At 37.9% G+C, this 21,670-nt stretch overlaps 1 protein-coding gene and 1 long non-coding RNA gene across 20 annotated transcripts in view; one reads left to right on the top strand and one right to left on the bottom strand.

The window, feature by feature from the left end:
- CASK (calcium/calmodulin dependent serine protein kinase) overlaps nt 1-21,670 on the top strand; it is a 401,244-nt gene that overhangs the window by 361,744 nt on the left and 17,830 nt on the right. For all 19 annotated transcript variants that reach the window (XM_067022830.1, XM_067022831.1, XM_067022834.1 and 16 more), the window contains one exon: nt 14,789-14,904. In XM_067022830.1, coding sequence (XP_066878931.1) covers nt 14,789-14,904 — 116 coding nt within the window. The remainder of the gene's footprint in view (nt 1-14,788; nt 14,905-21,670) is intronic.
- LOC136793345 (uncharacterized) lies at nt 206-21,306 on the bottom strand. Its single transcript, XR_010838537.1, has 4 exons — nt 21,265-21,306; nt 18,921-19,013; nt 14,926-14,991; nt 206-3,668 (listed from the first exon to the last, which is right to left on the bottom strand). It is a non-coding gene; the product is annotated as an uncharacterized lncRNA (long non-coding RNA).

Below are 21,670 nucleotides of genomic sequence, written 5' to 3' on the forward strand. Positions count from 1 at the left end.
TTTTTAAATGTACCCTCTCCTTGCCCCTCCACATGCTCTCACCACCCCTATTCCACTCCATACCAGCGAAAAACTCAAATGCCAGGATTCACGGTCATTCCAGGTAGTTAAAGAGAAAATGTTTCACTATTAGAAGGGTAAGACAGTCAGAAGCTTCATTCTTTACCTTTCCAGGTCTTTTTTTAAAATAAATTTATTTATTTTTGGCTGCGTTGGGTCTTCGTTGCTGCGCGGGCTTTCTCTGGTTGTGGCGAGCAGGGGCTGCTTTTCGTTGCAGTGTGCGGGCTTCTCATTGCAGTGGCTTCTCTTGTTGCGGAGCACAGGCTCTAGGTGCGCAGGCTTCAGTAGTTGCGGCACATGGGCTCAGTAGTTGTGGCTCACAGGCTCTAGAGCACAGGCTCAGTAGTTGTGGCTCACGGGCTTAGTTGCTCCGAGTCATGTGGGATCTTCCCAGACCAGGGCTTGAACCCATGTTCCCTGCATTGGCAGGTGGATTCATAACCACTGCACCACCAGGAAAGTCCCTCTTGCCAGGTCTTTAAAAATGTGTGTCTGTTAGACAGTTTAGGCTTTGAAAGCAGGTTAAAGTCAAACAGTTTTTAGACATGTTTTTAACTAAGAGGAGTCACAGATTACTGTGTATTTTGGTAAAATCTATTTCTGTTACTAATGTTACAATTTGCTATTTTTTGAAAGATGTCAGTAGTTTTACCTTGGTCAGTACTTTGGCAATATATATCAGAAACCTAGGGCAAAAAAGATAACTTCATGTCCAAAATACTTGAACCTAGCTGATAGAGACCAAAGGCATAGAGTTCGTAGACACGTACAACTTTTCATCCTTTTTTTTCACTAATTAAAGGGATTTCTCAGCTAATCTCTTTTGCTTGATCACTTCTTTCAGCAATACTCTTAAATTTAGAATGTTGGAGCTGGTAAGAACTTCAGATGCCATCATTTTACACGAGGAAACATAGGCCTAGTTAGAGGAAGTAGCAGCCTTCCATCTGATGCTGTCTTTCAGTCTGATCTTCAGAAAACAATTTAAGCATTAGTGAGAGGAAAGTGATTTCTAAGTCATTTTGATGGTGATGTTACTATGTTATCACTGATATTTATGTTTTACAAAATGTGTTCCTGAATGTTGCCATATATTAATGAGCATTTGTTGAAAATAATTATGTAGAATCCAGACCTCTTCTCCCTAGTCAGCTCATTTGTATAAATCATGTCTCACCAGTACCTAGAACTCTGAGTCCTCTGGAGGAAGCCTGAGAAATGGCAGGGGGAAAAGCAGATTTGCTTCCTGTTTCCTATAATGATAGACTAGGTTATTTGGATCAATCCTCCCACTGGAAAAAAAAATGAAAAGTGCTACAGAAAATATGTTTTTGAAAATGACCTTAAGAGCACTAAGTAGCTGAAAAGGTATTGGGGAACTCAGTGACCAATTTTTATATGAAAGCCATTAATCAGAGCAGTAAAAATTAGAGTACCAAATTGGTCCATTTTGCCAGGAGGGCATTTCTATTACTAAAAACTTCTCTGCCAGAGGACCAAGGTTAAGACCTAATAAGGCCTGTACAAGTAGGAGAATCTGTTAGGAGACTCATCCCGCATTGTCAGGATCTGCAAAAGGCTATTATACCCCAAGATTAAGAGCAAACAGATAAGCATCCCCTCACTGCCCTTCCACACCGGGGGACTGTAGAGAAGGCTGCCTTGTCAGTGAGCAGAGCAAAAGGAAAGCAAAGTTCCCCTGAAAAAAATGTGGCCACCGGTCCACCTTGAATGGATTTGCACCCAGGTACACATAGCCTGGGACAGCCAGGGAATCTCCAGCTATGCACTTGATGTGAGGTTTCCCCTTTACTAATAGTTTCCAAATATCTGTTATAAACAAATGAAAGTCTCTGAAGGAGAACACTTTTATCCTAGGCCTCATCCTAGAGCTCCTCCTGACACCCCATGTAAACTTTCTTGAGGGCAGTTACCAGCAAGTCAAAATAAGCAGGCGCACATGGAAACCAGTGAGACCTGACAGAAATGAAAGATGCCAGGAACAAACTCAAACCTACTTCATATACTGGAATTAGGAGACAAAGGTTTTTAAACAACTGTGCTTATTAGCAGGCTTTTAAAAATCAGTAAAAGCTTTAAAAATATCTTCAGAGAAGAGGGGGAAAAAAATTAATGGCATAGCAGATTTGAAAAAGAACCAAAATGAATTTCCAAGGACAAAAAATGCACTAACAAAAACTCAGTGGCCACACGCCTATTAGAATGGCTAAAATTGTTTAAAGTTTTCATCAGCAGGTAAATGGATAAACAAATGATGGCATATGCATACAATAGGATGCTCTTAAGCAATAAAAAGAAACGAACAATTGATAACACACAACAATATGGGTGAAACTCAAAATCATTAGGCTGGGTTTCCAGGCAAAAAAGAGAATATACTGTATAATTCCATTATATAAAATTCCAAAAAATGCAAAACTAATCTACAGTGATAGTGGTCTCCTGGGGATCTGGAGGAGGGAGGGAGGGATTACAGAGGGGCATAAGAAAATTCCTGGGGTGATGAAAATATTTGTTATCTTGATTGTAGTTATGGTTTCATGGGATGTATAATGTTTCAAAACTGATGAAATTTTACTCTTTATATGTTATGTTCAGTTTATTGCAGAACAACTGAACTCAATAAAGTTGCAGTGACCATAGAGGCAGACAGGGATTCTAACTAGGATGAAGAGGAAGAGGCCCACTGGGCAGTATGTTCCTTGAGACCACAGTAGGACTCTGGAGATATAGGAAGGCATTCCCACCTGAGGGGAAAAAGCAGAGTCCCTTGTTGGAAAAGTGAATTGGTCTCTAGAATGTCGATGGACATGTAATACTAATGAGAAATATTGGAAACAATACTATCAGCCAAACCCAGAAGCTTTGTTCAGATGTGTTGCTACCAAGTTATATTTTTCACATCCTCTAGATGAGAAATCAATTTTTTTGGACCCAAATACCTTACCTTGTTTATCCTTGCTAAATCTCATCTTGCTTGACAAGGCCCATCAGTCTAATCCTCTGATAGATATGATTTGAGTCCCTGAATCTATCATCCCTTGCCTTGCCTACTAGATCCTCATCCAAATCAGCAATAAAATGTTAAACATGTGTTTGAAATTTCCTTCCAGGTTGACCTAAATTCTAACACAGTTTCCTTGCACATACTGAGCTAAAAGAAATAACATTCATTTCCTGAGTGCCTAGTAAAAATCAGTATTATTCCTGTCATTACACCACATATGGCCACACCACAAATTTTTACTGGGAATTTCTTTTTCTTAAAGGTTTTTTTTTCTTAAAATTTTTAAGCTGAAAAACATTTATTATAAGATACTCTGTACACTATAATGTAAGCTTCACGAGGTCAGGATTTCATCTCTTTTAACCTGTCAAAAATTCCTCAGTTCTGCTTATGTTTCCAAAGATCCTGTGCCTCACAGAAGCTGTAGTTATGACTGACAGCACATATTGGCTTGAACTGGAAGAATTCCCGAAGCAAAGGTTTCATCAGCCTCCTCTGTATGCCACTTAGGTAATATATGGAGATTGACTTTGTTGCTGTTGATGAGAGTTCACAGTATTTCCCAGTAAATGTCTTTCTCCTAACCAAAAATAAAGAAATAAATATAAATAAAGCCCTCAAAGAGCAAGAGAGAGAAAGAGACATGGAGGAAAGACTCTTTAAGAAAGTAGAAGAGAACACTTCCCAGCTCATTTCATGATGCCAACATTACCCTAATACCAAAGTTCAATAAAGGCAAAAGAAAACTACAGACCCGTATCCCTCATGAGCACAGATGTAAAAATCCTCAGCAAAATATTAGCAAATTGAATCTAGCAATATATAAAAAGGATATACATCTTGACCCAGTAGAGTTTGTACTGGGAATGCACAGCTGGTTCAACATTGGAAAACCAATCAACCTATTCACCATATTAACACTAAACAAGAAAAATCCACATGGTCATAACAATAGGTGCAGATTTTAAAATTCAACATCCATTATGATTAAAACTCTCACAAACTGTGAATTGAAGGGAACTTCCTTAAACCTGATTGAGAGTATCTACAATAAACCTACAGCAGACATTATTGGAAGGGAAAAAATATATAACAGGTGATATGATTCTGTGTAGAAATTCAAAGGAATCTATAGATAAACAGTTAGAATTAATATGAGTTTAGCAAGATGGCTGATGTAAAATCAGTGTACAAAAATCAATTATAAAAAAACAAACAACCCAATCCAAAAATGGGCAGAAAAACTAAATAGACATTTCTCCAAAGAAGATATACAGATTGCCAACAAACACATGAAAGAATGCTCAACATCGTTAATCATTAGAGAAATGCAAATCAAATCTACAATGAGATACCATCTCACACTGGTCAGAATGGCCATCATCAAAAAATCTAGAAACAATAAATGCTGGAGAGGGTGTGGAGAAAAGGGTACACTCTTGCACTGCTGGTGGGAATGTAAATTGATACAGCCACTATGGAGAACAGTATGGAGGTTCCTTAAAAAACTAAAAATAGAACTACCACATGACCCCACAATCCCACTGCTGGGCTTATACCCTGAGAAAACCATAATTCAAAAAGAGTCATGTACCAAAATGTTCATTGCAGCTCTATTTATGATAGCCAGGACATGGAAGCAACCTAAGTGTCCATCAACAGATGAATGGATAAAGAAGATGTGGCACATATATACAATGGAATATTACTCAGCTGTAAAAAGAAACAAAACTGAGTTATTTGTAATGAGGTGGATAGACCTGGAGTCTGTCATACAGAGTGAAGTAAGTCAGAAGGAGAAAAACAAATACCGTATGCTAACACATATATATGGAATCTAAGGAAAAAAATGTCATGAAGAGACCAGGGGTAGGATGGGAATAAAACACAGACCTACTCGAGTATGGACTTGAGGATATGGGGAGGGGAAGGGTAAGCTGTGACCAAGTGAGAGTGGCATGAACATATATACACTACCAAATGTAAAATAGCTAGCTAGTGGGAAGCAGCCGCATAGCACAGGGAGATCAGCTCGGTGCTTTGAGACCACCTAGAGGGGTGGGATAGGGAGGGTGGGAGAGAGGGAGATGCAAGAGGGAAGAGATATGGGAACATATGTATATGTATAACTGATTCACTTTGTTGTAAAGCAGAAACTAATACACCATTGTAAAACAGTTATACTCCAATAAAGATGTTAAAAAATTTTTTTAATCAATTATATTTCTATTTACAGTAAAAAATGGAAAATAATTTTTAAATACCCTACATAACACCACCTGCAACACCATAATTCTATAAAGTACTCTTGCAAAAAAAATAGAACTTAAGTTTGCTTAGGCCTCTAGATCTAATTAGCTATTTGCATTTAAAGTTTTCAAGGAAATCCACAGAATCAGGAATAGTCAAGATGCTCTTCTAGAAGCATTAGGAGGGAGGCCTTGCCCCACTGATGCCAAAATTTATTATAAAGCTGTAGTAATTAAGACAATAAGGTATGGGCTTAGAGATGCTCAAACAGACCAATTGAAGAGAACCCCTGAACACTCTCATACATAGTCACTAGTGAGGAATGAATAGACTTTTCCATAAGTTATGCTGGGGCAATTGGATATCCATTAGGGAAAAAAAAGAGAAATTGGACCCCTAACTTCACACCACATACAAAAATCAGTTCCAGTGTATTAAAAACCAAAACATGAAAGACGAAACTATAAACCCTTGAGAAGATAATATTGGAGAATATCTTTAGGGACAAGGAAGGATTTCCTAAAAAAGGTATCAAAAATATTTCCCATAAAAGAAAACATTGCTAGATTTGACTAAATTAAAACTAGTAAGTTACCTTCATCAAATACCATGAAAAGTATATGTATAACTGATTCACTTTGTTGTAAAGGAGAAACTAACACACTATTGTAAAACAGTTATACTCAAATAAAGATGTTAAAAAAATTTTAAAAAAAATATGTATTATTAACTACTTAAAAATAAACTAATAATAGAGAATATTTTTTTTAAAATACCATGAAAAGATTTAAAACGCAAGCCATAGAGTGGAAGAAGATACCTCCAATGCATATAACTAACAAAAGTGTAATATTCACACCATATAAAGAGTTCCTACAAATCAATGAGAAAAAGACAACTGGATAGGAAAATGGTCAAAAGATTTGAACAGGCACTTTACAAAAGAGGAAATCCAATAGCCAATAAGCATATGAAAAGGTGCTCAATCTCATTAATAATCAGTGAAATGCAAACTCCAAACAGTGTTATTTCATTACTCATCCACCATGATGGCTAAAATTATAGACTCATAATAACAAGTGTTGACATGGAAGTGGAACAATAGGAACTCTATACTGCTGGTGGGAATGCAAATCAGTACAATCTCATTGGAAAACAACTCGTCATTTTCAATAGCATTGTATGGCATTCTGATAGTGATTTTGGATTCTCCTTATATGTTGCTCACTCGGGCACCCCACATTGGCCCACAAGCAAAGTCATTAAGTAAGCAAAACCTTCTGTGGTAATATCTTGACAGGCAAGTACTTGCTTAGCCTAAACCTAAGAGAGCAACTTTTTAAAAAAATTTTTTGGCTGCGTTGGGTCTTTGTTGCTGCGCACGGGCTTTCTCTAGTTGCGGCGAGTGGGAGCTACCCTTCGTTGTGGTATGCAGGCTTCTCATTGCAGTGGCTTGTCTTGTTGTGGAGCATGGGTTCCAGGCATGTGCACTTCAGTAGTTGTGGCACGTAGGCTCAGTAGTTGTGGCTCGTGGGCTCTAGAACACAGGCTCAGTAGTTTTGGCACACGTGCTTAGTTGCTCCACGGCATGTGGGACCTTCCTGGACCAGGGCTCGAACCCGTGTCCCCTGCATTGGCAGGCAGATTCTTAACAACTGCACCACCAGGGAAGTCCTAAGAAAGCAACTTCTTCACAACATTTATGTATATGTTACTAATGCTGAATACTATAATTATGTAGAACAAAATTATGATTTTTCTGAATGTAATTCTAACTGGATTTAATCATGGGTTTTTTTTCCTACCTAGAATCTTCAAGTAGTAGTAGTGCCATTTATTTGGCATCTACTGTGCCTGACACTGTGCTAGGGATATTATTTACATTTTTTGTTATAATTCTTTACAACAGCCATCCAAGAGGCTCCAAGAGATTAAGGAACTTGCCAACAGAATGTACCGCCTAAGAGCATGGGCTCTGGTGCCAAACTGTGCTCACTCCCGCTTTATTAGCTGTGTGATTAGGACAAATTAATTAACCTCTCAGTCCTTTGATCCCCTCATATGTAAAACAGTGACATGATTTCACATGTTGTTAGAAAGATTAAATGAGTTAATAAGAGGCTCAGGCTTCAGTCAGATTGCAGGGAGAGGACTGGCAGCGTGAACACAGCCTGAAGGGGTTAGTGCACCATGGCTAGCTGGGAGGGAGTCCGGGGGGAAGTCTGGACCTGCCAAAGAGGCAAGAGACTTCTTCTTCCCTCTTTGTTTCCTGGTGCGCGAGGAGAGGGGATTAAGAGCGCTGCTTAAAGGAGCTCGAGACGGGCACGAGCCAGCCGTGGCTATCAGCTTGGACCCCAGAGATGGGCATGAGACGCTAAGGCTGCTGCTGCCACCACCAAGAAGCCTGTGTGCAAGCACAGGTCACTCTCCACACTTCCCCTCCCAAAAGCCTGTGCAGTCCGCCACTGCCAGGGTCCCGGGATAAAGGGACAGCTTCCCCGGGAGAGCGCACGGCACGCCTCAGGCTGGTGCAACGTCACGCTGGCCTCTGCCACCACAGAATCGCCCTGCATCCCCCCGCATCCGTGCCCCTCCCTCCACCTGGCCTGAGTGAGCCAGAGCCCCCGAATCAGCTGCTCCTTTAACCCCGTCCTGTCTGAGCAAAGAGCAGACACCCTCTGGCGACCTATGCCCAGAGGCGGGGCCAAATCCAAAGCTGAACCCCAGAAGCTGTGCGAACAAAGGGGAGAGGGGGAGGTCTCTCCCAGCAGCCTCAGAAGCAGTGGATTAAAGCTCCACAATCAACTTGAAGTGCCCTGCATCTGTGGAATACCTCAATAGAGAGCGAATCATCCCAAGTTATGAGATGGACTTTGGGAGCAAGATATATTATTTTTTTCCCTTTTTTCTCTTTTTGTGAGTGTGTATGTATGTGCTTCTGTGTGAGATTTTGTCTGTATAACTTTACTTTCACCATTTGTCCTAGGGTTCCGACCGTCCTGGGTTTTGTTTTGTTTTTTTTTTTTACTTTAAAAAATTTTTCTTCTTAATAATTTTTTATTTTAATAACTTTATTTTATCCTACTTTATTTTATCTTCTTTCTTCCTTCCTTTCATCCTTCCTTTCTTCCATCCTTTCTTCCTTCTTTCCTTCCTTCCTTTTCTTTCTATTTTTTCTCCCTTTTATTCTGAGCGGTGTGGATTAAAGGCTCTTGGTGCTCCAGCCAGGCGTCAGGGCTGTGTCTCTGAGGTGGGAGAACCAACTTCAAGACACTGGTCCACAAGAGACGTCCCAGCTCCACATAATATCAAACGGCGAAAATCTCCCAGAGATCTCCATCTCAACACCAAGACCCAGCTTCACTCAAGGACCAGCAAAGAACAGTGCTGGACACCCTATGCCAAACAACTAGCAAGATAGGAACACAACCACATCCATTAGCAGAGAGGCTGCCTAAAATCATAATAAGGGCACTGACACCCCAAAACATACCACCAGATGTGGACCTGCCCACCAGAAAGACAAGATCCAGCCTCATCCATCAGAACACAGGCACTAGTCCCCCCAACCAGGAAACCTACTCAACCCACTGAACCAACCTTAGCCACTGGGGACTGACACCAAAAACAACGGGAACTACGAACCTGCAGCCTGCAAAAAGGAGACCCCAAACACAGTAAGATAAGTAAAATGAAAAGAAAAACACACAGCAGATGAAGGAGCAAGGTAAAAACCCACCAGACCTAACAAACGAAGAGGAAATACGCAGTCTACCTGAAAAAGAATTGAGAATAATGATAGTAAAGATGATCCAAAATCTTGGCAATAGAATGGACAAAATGAAAGAAACATTTAACAAGGACCTAGAAGAACTAAAAAGGAAGGAAGCAATGATGAACAACACAATAAAGGAAATTAAAAATACTCTAAATGGGATCAATAGCAGAATAACTGAGGCAGAAGAACGGATAAGTGACCTGGAAGACAAAATACTGGAAATAACTACTGCAGAGCAGAATAAAGAAAAAAGAATGAAAAGAACTGAGGACAGTCTCAGAGACCTCTGGGACAACATTAAACGCACCAACATTCGAATTATAGGGGTCCCAGAAGAAGAAAAGAAAAAGGGACTGAGAAAATATTTGAAGAGATTATAGTTGAAAACTTCCCTAATATGGGAAAGAAAATAGTCAATCAAGTCCAGGAAGCACAGAGAGTCCCATACAGGATAAATCCAAGGAGAAACACGCCAAGACACATATTAATCAAACTATCAAAAATTAAATACAAAGAAAACATATTAAAAGCAGCAAAGGAAAAACAACAAATAACACACAAGGGAATCCCCAAAAGGTTAACATCTGATCTTTCAGCAGAAACTCTGAGAGCCAGAAGGGAGTGGCAGGACATATTTAAAGTGGTGAAGGAGAGAAACCTACAACCAAGATTACTCTACCCAGCAAGGATCTCATTCAGATTTGACGGAGAAATTAAAACCTTTACAGCTAAGCAAAAGCTGAGAGAGTTCAGCACCACCAAACCAGCTCCACAACAAATGCTAAAGGAACTTCTCTAGGCAAGAAACACAAGAGAAGGAAAAGACCTACAAGAACAAACTCAAAACAAGTAAATGGTAATGGGAACATACATACCAATAATTACCTTAAATGTAAACGGATTAAATGCTCCCACCAAAAGACACAGACTGGCTGAATGGATACAAAAACAAGACCTATATATATGCTGTCTACAAGAGACCCACTTCAGACCTAGGGACACATACAGACTGAAAGTGAGGGGATGGAAAAAGATATTCCATGCAAATGGAAATCAGAAGAAAGCTGGAGTAGCAATTCTCATATCAGACAAAATAGACTTTAAAATAAAGACTATTACAAGAGACAAAGAAGGACACTACATAATGATCAAGGAATCGATACAAGAAGAAGATATAACAATTGTAAATATTTATGCCCTCAAAATAGGAGCACGTCAATACATAAGGCAAATACTAACAACCATAAAAGGGGAGATTGACAGTAACACATTCATAGTAGGGGACTTTAACACCCCACTTTCACCAATGGACAGATCATCCAAAATTAAAATAAATAAGGAAACACAGGCTTTAAATAATACATTAAACAAGATGGACTTAATTGATATTGATAGGACATTCCATCCAAAAACAACAGAATACACATTTTTCTCAAGTGCTCATGGAACATTCTCCAGGATAGATCATATCTTGGGTCACAAATCAAGCCTTGGTAAATTTAAGAAAATTGATATTGTAGCAAGTATCTTTTCCGACCACAACGCTATGAGACTAGATATCAATTACAGGAAAATATCTGTAAAAAATACAAACACATGGAGGCTAACCAATACACTACTTAATAATGAAGTGATCACTGAAGAAATCAAAGAGGAAATCAAAAAATACCTAGAAACAAATGACAATGGAGACACGACGACCCAAAACCTATGGGATGCAGCAAAAGCAATTCTAAGAGGGAAGTTTATAGCAATACAATCCTACCTTAAGAAACAGGAAACAACTCGAATAAACAACCTAACCTTGTACTTAAAGCAATTAGAGAAAGAAGAACAAAAAAACCCCTAAAAGTTAGCAGAAGGAAAGAAATCATAAAGATCATATCAGAAATAAATGAAAAAGAAGTGAAAGAAACGATAGCAAAGATCAATAAAACTAAAAGCTGGTTCTTTGAGAAGATAAACAAAATTGATAAACCATTAGCCAGAGTCATCAAGAAAAAAAGGGAGAAGACTCAAATCAATAGAATTAGAAATGAAAAAGGAGAAGTAACAACTGACACTGCAGAAATACAAAGGATCATGAGAGATTACTACAGCAACTATGCCAATAAAATGGACAACCTGGAAGAAATGGACAAATTCTTAGAAATGCATAACCTGCCGAGACTGAATCAGGAAGAAATAGAAAATATAAACAGACCAATCACAAGCAATGAAATTGAAACTGTGATTAAAAATCTTCCAACAAACAAAAGCCCAGGACCAGATGGCTTCACAGGCGAATTCTATCAAACATTTAGAGAAGAGCTAACACACCTATCCTTCTCAAACTCTTCCAAACGATAGCAGAGGGAGGAACACTCCCAAACTCATTCTACGAAGCCACCATCACCCTGATACCAAAACAAGACAAGGATGTCACAAAGAAAGAAAACTACAGGCCAATATCACTGATGAACATAGATGCAAAAATCCTCAATAAAATACTAGCAAACAGAATCCAACAACACATTAAAAGGATCATACACCATGATCAAGTGGGGTTTATTCCAGGAATGCAAGGATTCTTCAGTATACTCAAATCAATCAACGTGATACACCATATTAACAAGTTGAAGGAGAAAAACCATATGATCATCTCAATGCATGCAGAGAAAGCTTCTGACAAAATTCAGCACCCATTTATGATAAGAACCCTGCAGAAAGTAGGCATACAGGGAACTTTCCTCAACATAATAAAGGCCATATATGACAAACCCACAGCCAACATTGTCCTCAATGGTGAAAAACTGAAACCATTTCCACTAAGATCAGGAACAAGATAAGGATGCCCACTTTCTCCACTATTATTCAACATAGTCTTGGAAGTTTTAGCCACAGCAATCAGAGAAGAAAAGGAAATAAAAGGAATCCAAATCGGAAAAGAAGTAAAGCTGTCACTGTTTCCAGATGACATGATACTATACATAAAGAATCCTAAACATGCTACCAGAAAACTACTAGAGCTAATCAATGAATTTGGTAAAGTAGCAGGATACAAAGTTAATGCACAGAAATCTCTGACAATCCTATACACTAATGATGAAAAATCTGAAAGTGAAATTAAGAAAACACTCCCATTTTCCATTGCAACGAAAAGAATAAAATATCTAGGAGTAAACCTACCTAAGGAGACAAAAGACCTGTATGCAGAAAATTAGAAGATATTGATGAAAGAAATTAAAGATGATACAAACAGATGAAGAGATATACCATGTTCTTGGATTGGAAGAATCAACATTGTGAAAATGATTCTACTACCCAAAGAAATCTACAGATTCATTGCAATCCTTATCAAACTACCAATAGCATTTTTCACAGAACTAGAACAAAAAATTTCACAATTTGTATGGAAACACAAAAGACCCCGAATAGCCAAAGCAATCTTGAGAAAGAAAAACAGAGCTGGAGGAATCAGGCTCCCTGACTTCACACTATACTACAAAGCTACAGTAATCAAGACAGTATGATACTGGCACAAAAACAGAAATATAGATCAATGGAACAGGATAGGAAGCCCAGAGATAAACCCATGCACCTATGGTAACCTTATCTTTGATAAAGGAGGCAGGAATGTACAGTGGAGAAAGGACAGCCTCTTCAATAAGTGGTGCTGGGAAAACTGGACTGGTACATGTAAAAGTATGAGATTAGAACACTGCCTAACACCATACACAAAAATAAACCCAAATGGATTAAAGACCTAAATGTAAGGCGAGACACTATCAAACTCTTAGAGGAAAACATAGGCAGAACACTCTATGACATACATCACAGCAAGATCCTTTTTGACCCACCTCCTAGAGAAATGGAAATAGAAACAAAAATAAACAAATGGGACCTAATGAAACTTAAAAGCTTTTGCACAGCAAAGGAAACCATAAACAAGACCAAAAGACAACCCTCAGAATGGGAGAAAATATTTGCAAATGAAGCAACTGACAAAGGATCAATCTCTAAAATTTACAAGCAGCTCATGCAGCTCAATAACAAAACAACAAAGGACCCAATCCAAAAATGGGCAGAAGACCTAAATAGACATTTCTCCAAAGAAGATATACAGATTGCCAACAAACACATGAAAGGTTGCTCAACATCACTAATCATTAGAGAAATGCAAATCAAAACTACAATGAGATATCATCTCACACCGGTCAGAATGGCCATCATCAAAAAATCTAGGAACACTAAATGCTAGAGAGGGTGTGGAGAAAAGGGAACACTCTTGCACTGCTCGTGGGAATGTGAATTGATACAGCCACTATGGAGAACAGTATGGAGGTTCCTTAAAAAACTACAAATAGAACTACCATATGACCCAGCAATCCCACTACTGGGCATACACCCTGAGTAAACCATAATTCAAAAAGAGTCATGCACCAAAATGTTCATTGCAGCTCTATTTACAATAGCCAGGAGATGGATGCAACCTAAGTGTCCATCAACAGATGAATGGATAAAGAAGACGTGGCATATATATACAATGGAATATTACTCAGCCATAAAAGAATCGAAATTGAGTTATTTGTATTGAGGTGGATGGACCTAGAGTCTGTCATACAGAGTGAAGTAAGTCAGAAAGAGAAAGACAAATACCATATGCTAACACATATATATGGAATCGAAGAAAAAAAATGTCATGGGCTTCCCTGGTGGCGCAGTGGTTGAGAGTCCGCCTGCCAATGCAGGGGACACAGGTTCGTGCCCCAGTCCGGGAAGATCCCACGTGCCGCGAAGCGGCTGGGCCTGTGAGCCATGGCCGCTGAGCCTGCGCGTCTGGAGCCTGTGCTCCGCAACGGGAGAGGCCACAGCAGTGAGAGGCCTGCATACTGCAAAAACAAAACAAACAAACAAACAAAAAATGTCATGAAGAACCTAGGGGGCAAGACGGGAATAAAGACACAGACCTACTAGAGAATGGACTTGAGGATATGGGGAGGGGGAAGGGTAAGCTGTGACAAAGTGAGAGAGTGCCATGGACATATATATACACCACCAAACGTAAAATAGCTAGCTAGTGAGAAGCAGCCGCATAGCACAGGGAGATCAGCTCGGTGCTTTGTGACCACCTAGAGGGGTGGGATAGGGAGGGTGGGATAGGGAGGGTGGGAGGGAGGGAGACGCAAGAGGGAAGAGATAGGGGAACATATGTATATGTATAACTGATTCACTTTGTTATAAAGCAGAAACTAACACACCATTGTAAGGCAATTATACTCCAATAAAGATGTAAAATATATATATATGAGTTAATATATGTAAATTTCCTAGAAAAGCACCTAACACTAAATTGATAAAAGGTAATAGGTGATAGAGCTAGGATTCAAATCATACCTGTCTCAATTCAAAATCCCACACTTTTTCCACTGTATTTCATGACTATATGTTCAGACTTTTCATCTGTGTTATCAGTTAGTTTATGTTCAAGTGATACAATGTTATTTTCGTATAAGCCTGCATTTTTAAAACCTTTCTAGGAAATTGTCAAGGAGCAACCTTTATCTGAATGATTTGAAAAGTTTGTGAGGAGTTTGTTCACACAGGTTCACGTAAACTCTTCAAATGACTGGTTTTCCTCTTTTATCAGCATAAAACTATACATTAGTTTTTTTCTTTTCTTTGTGTGCTAGGCGAGTTGCTTGCATTGCCATGGAGAAGACCAAACAGGAGCAACAAGCCAGCTGTACTTGGTTTGGCAAGAAAAAGAAGCAGTACAAAGATAAATATTTGGCGAAGCACAATGCAGGTAGGGAAAAGTACGACTTACTGAGACCGGTTAAACATCTCAAAGACTGAAGTAGATGTAACGTCTCAATTCCATCTTCAGAGTTCTCTATCAAAAAAATGTCACCATATGAGATCATCAGCTTGCAAAAACTTTAAGAATCCCTTACCTTTGATTATTATGTTGGTTATTTGCCAAATATTTTACAGAGCTTTACTTTATAGGAAGAAAATGCTATTTGGAAACAGTACTCTCTGGAACTCAAAGAACCCCAGTACATTAAGTCCTCCCCTGAGAAATGAGAGATTGAGAGTTTGCTGAATTGCCAGGATTCTTGCCTCCTTGCTGAGATTGGTCTTGAGCAAATACCCTCACTCCTGGCTCCTCTGTGGCCCTTGGACATGGCCCTGTGCCACATTTCTAAGGGCAAAAGTGCACTCTTAACAGAGAGCTGTGCTGCAAATGGTTCAGTGATTGATTTGAAAGAGTGCAAATGACATTAGATAGATACTAACTTAATTTGGTCAGTTCCTGTCACTAGTCTTCTTCCTTCATGGTATTTCTTAGCCCCTGGAAGACCAAGAACATTATCTTGGCCTACCTTTCACGGATTGTTCGTCTATATGGAAGCTTGCATTCAACTTAAGTCAAAATATTAACTCATTTGCTAAGAACTGAAATGAATACCAAAAAAGCATGCCCTGTCATTGCAGTAGAATTCCCAGAAGACTCACAGGATGTAACTTAAGTTTAATGAAAAGGCATGATGATGTAGAGTGGGATTTATTTATTTTCAATAACTTCTTAATATGACTCCTTTTATAAGGAACTTTTCTGAGGAAGTGCAAGCCCCAACATTGGCATTAGATTAGTTCCCAAGGTTTCAGAAATAACTCCAAACTTCAAACATATGGCAAAGAAAATCAAGTGAATGCAATCATGCATACGTAGTTTGACAGTATAATATTTCTGACAAATATGAAATGCATTTCCCTCTGTAGAATGTTATATTTTATTAGCATTCACTAGGAAAAATTATTTTGAAACTCTGAATGATTCATTTCTTGATCAGAGAGTAAAAGTAAACATTTTGAAGTATTGTATAATGTGGAATGAATGTGAGTGACCACATGGCTTAATTTTAAATGGTTCAGTTAAATAAGGAAGTCTTTCCCATCATGATAGCTACAGTGTGCCACATTTTTATTTCCAATAAAAGGTATCATTGCTGGTTATATACCACTACAGAGCACTAGTCTGATAATGGCTTTTTTTTGTTTTATAAAGGGAAGAAATATTCAAAGTAGATTAGTTAAATATAATTATTTAAAACTAATTATAAATGCTCCAGTAGTACTATTTGAAGAAATTCACTGTAGTAGCAGCAGAATGTTGTTTAACGTAAAATGTCAGTGGTTATTGACAATTCTCCATAATCACCTTTATTTCCATCAGCTTCTAACAGGCTCAAAAGGTCTGTTGACATTACATATATATGTATAACCTTGTAATTTTTACAATAATTTTAAATGATATATAGATGGCATTAAAATTAATTTAAACCTAGAAAAGCAAAGAAATGGCCGCTAAGGCTGTCAATTCATCCTTAGCTTTTTATATTCTACTGATGGAAGGCATGTAGACATAAGTATTTAATTTGCCAACACTCTTTAATTTAGCTCTGAGGAAAAATAAGAAGCCAGTTAATTGAAAAACTAGACTCTAAATTCTGACAAAGAGTTCGTTGAATCATTCACTTAAGAATTTTGCCAGAGAATCAGCATCCTATCTGGTGGCCAGTGTTTTCCACAGTTAACTTTTTCCATTCTTTGACCACGGGGGCACCACTGACCTTCCATTGTACCTGTTCTCTCTGATTCATCACAAGTGGTGCTTGGTAGTCCTGCAAACGCACGTGTAAGCTTAATAGCCAGCCCAAGCTAGGACCGGAAATTAGCACACCTGTGTATCCATTCACCTTTGGCAAATCACTTGGCTCCTGTGGGCCTCAAAACGAGGGAATTGGGTTCGTCAATAAAGGATATCTTTTCTAATTCTAAAGTTCAGTGGATCTCAGGTTATTTCATCACTGGGCCTGATAAATGGATATCATTTAATGAAGCCAAGTACTCATTTGCTGTCCCTTATCTTAAGCTTTAGCTCTGGTAAACATTGCCCATTATGTTTGAAGGCTATATCACCCTTGCTAGAGAAGGCAGGAACCTCATAGAAATGGAATAGAATTGCTTTATCTCTGTCTTCTTTAAACACAACACCTCCTATCCAAAACCATGGATCTAAGTTCCTGTAAACTTAAAACTAAGAGGAGTAGAGGAGACCCACCACTTTTTTGTTATCCACAGCATCTTCCTAAGCAGTGGTCTTCCGGGCCTCAGGGCCCTCCTCATGCTCACAGTTCCTTCTACATGTCAGTATTTGTCTGAGAGCCTCCTTTGACAGAAAATCTGAGCTTTTTATAAGGTCCTTGCAGGGCCACTCAAGTTTCTGTACAGAACTTGTGTTTAGGCTCATTTGTGACTGTCTAGTCAGAATGTCATCGTTAGGATTCCCACCCGCACAAAATCATCACTCATGAGCTCTCCTATTAGTTTATCTGGTCTGGAGAAGATGTCTGGCTTTTTCCCTGGACTTTCTAGAATATGCTGCCTGGCATGTCCTTTCTGCCACTATCTCTTCAGCATTCTTCCCCATCACCAACCAACTCTTACATTTTGTTAATTATAAAGACCAGAAGAACCATTTACTTACTGATTACCTTGCCTTTACAAGAGATGAAATTGTCAGGAAGGAAAGTCAAGTATTTTATCAGCTGTTCTGCTTTTAGCTATGATGAAAGTTTATCCTAATATGTGGCATTGCCTACATAAAGAATTGCTCTAAAAGAGAGAAACACATACTGTTGACATCCATTGGGAAGGCAAATGCTTTGAGAACTTTGAAATATCATATTCTTTAATACCAAGAACTAGCCAAATGGGTTCATAGGCCACAAATCCAACTATATTTCTGAAAGGTGTTTTCTGACTTATTCAAAAGTCGATTGTAAAATACACTGGGGGAATCTTCCCGTAGTCCTCAGTAAATTAAAATAAGGGCCATTGGGGTTAACATATACAAACTACTATATATAAAATAGATAACCAACAAGGACCTACTGTGGAGCACAGTGAACTACACTCAATATTCTGTAATAACCTATAAGGGAAAAGAATCTGAAAAAGATTATATATATATATATATATAACTGAATCACTTTGCTGTACACCTGCCTGAAACTAACACAACATTGTAAATCAACTGTACTTCAGTTTTTTTAAAATGCAACTGATTTTTATACATTGAAAAATAAGTAATTTTTAAAAAATAAAATAAGGTCATATGTTTTGTTTCCTGCTTCAAATCCTTGAGAATTCAGGAGCTATTGTTGGCAAGATCCAAACCTTATCATTAAATTCTGAAGTTGTTTACATTTGTAGTAAAAATAAAGGATGAGAACTTTACCAATATCTAGAACTGATGGAAATGATAAAATACTAGAATTAACTATTTCCATTTATGTCACCAGGAAATTCTACATGTCTAGTTAAAGCAGAATTCTGTTCAAACTGTTGCCTACCTCTCACATTATATAGTGGCAGTCTATTTGCTGAATGTGACCCATAAATAAATTTTATTTTTCCCATATACATACAGTGTTTAAAATAATCTTAATTAGTTATCACATTTGAAAATCAAATATTTAACATAAAATCTGGGTTTCTGCCTTTCCTTGAAAGAACAAAGGATGTGGTAACATTAGGCCCACTTTACTTGGCCCAGTGTTACCGTGCACAATGGCTTATCTAAGAGGAGGTTTGTACAGTATTTGAAGATACTAGTATACTTCAAAGCTATTTTGAAGATAGCTCTTCCAACTGAGATATGGAATCCATGTTAAAGGCTTATTTATGGAAAAGATTCTACTGGAGAACAGGTATCTAAATACTCAAAAGTGTCATGAACATTCAGTAGCTTACCAGGAAGTCAGGACAATATGCCAGACAGTATTTCTGAAGCCTTGGGAATAGATTTGATTACGTTGTGTGTAGCGTTTACAGCAAATACATTTTCTGCAACACATAAAAGACTTTTAGCCACATAAATTTGATGCAAAAAGGATTGTCATGCTTCCAGAAGAACTATACTCTTTGAGGCACTGAGATTCCTCAGCCCTAGGACTTCCAAAATCAATTTAAGATCAAGTTATTAATGTAAACTTTTTTTAAAACTTCATTGATTCATTTTTTTTTAATGTTAGAGCCCTGAATAGTGGTATTTAAATATCCTGAGAAACCCCATTTACATACACACATACAAACATAGAGGATTTCTACAATACCATTCATAGGTGTGTTTAAATTATGTTTAATACCACAAATTAGTACTGTTGACTTTAAAAAGCTATTATTTTTGTTTTCTTTAATACAGAGAACTCTAAAGACGACAAAAAGTGGCCCATAATCTCACTGCCCTGTTGACATTTTTTTAATAGTAAAAGTAATAGGCACACGTGATTAGAAAAGATACGGAATGAAAAGCAAAAGGCTTCCACACCTATACTCCCTGAAGAAGCTTTCTTGTAACTATTCCCAGACAAAATTTGTATGCATATGCTAGTATATAAAACCTACTGGCTTTTATATGAGGATATTGTTGAATTTTTATTAAAATGAGTTTGTTTCTTAATGTGATTTATTTGCCTCATGTTTAGAATATTGCATGGTAAAGTTTCTTTTGTGCATATTATACTTTTATTTTACTAATATATTAAAAGCCATATTTCAATGACCCCTGTACATTTTTCATGCTGTCTTACTCCCAATGGCCTCTGTGCATGTAAGTAACCTGTTGAGTGACTGTGCCTCTTTGTTTTTGACGGTTTCCTTTCATTAAGTCCCTTTTTTTTAATCAGCAAACAACTTAAAACCTTTAAAAGTTCAGTCTCTAAGTGTTCTCCTTATATTCTTTGTATGTCATATTTTAAAATATCCTTTTTTATTGTTTCTCCACCCTATGACTACGTGATGATTTCATTTAGACCGGAGTACCCTCTTCATGCTACTCATATATGGTTAAGATACTGATGTGTAACATATCTGTTCATTTGTCATGTTGATTGTTGATATCTAACTCATTCTTATGTGTTTGAAAAAAATGACTTAATTCAGTAGGATTGGAGTCAGGGCTCTGTAGAGGGAAAGAGATGTGTATACCATTCAGAAAACTTGTGTCATCATCTTGCTCTTTTGTGAGATGCTTGATTATTTCTATATAATAAAATATATCAGCTTGTTGATGGACTTCTTTCATAAGCATACTTTTCTTGATGAAAATATCACTCAGAGGGCAATAGGTATAAAAAGCAATGCCGTAAGCTCTCCTGCTTTTATTTTTGCAACTCTTCGTCGCTCCATTACCACTGCAGCATGACTAGCTAGCTCCGCCACGCAGACAACCTCATGTTCATTTTGATTTTGTGAATCTGCCATTCTAAACACAGAAAGCACTTTGTGGTTTTTAGCTGTTGCTAGAGAATATGCTTTTAAGTCTTTTAGTCAACCTTTATGCAATCAAGTTATCCAAAAAAATGCACAAATACCCATTAACATGCACTAACCCTTATTTTAACATACTATATTTCCCTTTTTTTTTAGTATTTTGGGAATGATACTTTTTGTTCATTTGTTTGTTTCTGATCTGTTGCATTCCAGAGTATCCTATTTTGCATTTTAAGGTTCTTTGCTACTGGGAAGAACACAAATGTTAAGGACTGAGCTGATACTCAAAAGCATTTGGCCATATTGTTTCAGGGAGAAGAAGCTTCTCTTAATGATTGACTGAAGCATCTTAGATTCCTCTGTTACACCATGGAATCAATTTCATGGAATTTATTTCAACTCCTCTAAAATCCAGAGCTTATTCAATATTCTTTTTTTTAAAAAAAGAAATTTCAGTGTGTGCCTGACAACATATGGGTAGTACCACACAGAAAAATATTATGGGAAACATAGACACGTGATTTTAGCCTTCATGTGAGAATTTTCAAATGTGATGTGAGAATTGGACTACCTTAAACTTCAACAGGAACGGTAATCTTGGTAAAGTTTTTGTAATAGTTTTGTGAAGAGGCAGGTTTCCAAAAAATATTTTTTAAAGCGTTTCTTCTCAGTCTGTAATGATTAGAGAACTCCCCTTTTGCAAAAGTTTCCAAACTCAGACTCTGCTTCATGCTTCGTCCCATTCTGTCCATCCTACCTTACTTACCACACACAGGCTAACAAAGTTTGGGGCCCAGGGAAGCATGTTCCCTTACTTACATACCCAAGACTTTCCATTGAATGGATAGCCGGGTTACAATAAAACTTGTGAGATGCTCATTTCCAAAGTGTGTGAAATCATAGTTGCAAAACTTGACTTTGAAGGAAATCTAGCATGCTACCTTCAGCAACTCTGTTGAAAGAAAGAACCATCAAGTTAAAGACCAGCTGTCCATGCATCTCTCATCCATCCCTAGAAATAATCTAGCTGGCCTCTTTCTTGGTTAACTTTAGTTGCATTCATGTTGGTCACTGTCTGCAGACTTTTTCTTTTTAGTATTGCTGATTTCTTAGAATTGCAAAAATATGAACAGCATGTTGTTTTGAATGAATTCATATGATTTGTTGGATACTGCATGAAAAGATATGCAGTATCTTTTACAACTGGACTTTTATGCATGTGCTCAACA

Source organism: Kogia breviceps, chromosome X (assembly GCF_026419965.1).
Source record: "Kogia breviceps isolate mKogBre1 chromosome X, mKogBre1 haplotype 1, whole genome shotgun sequence".
Taxonomy (NCBI): domain Eukaryota; kingdom Metazoa; phylum Chordata; class Mammalia; order Artiodactyla; family Physeteridae; genus Kogia; species Kogia breviceps.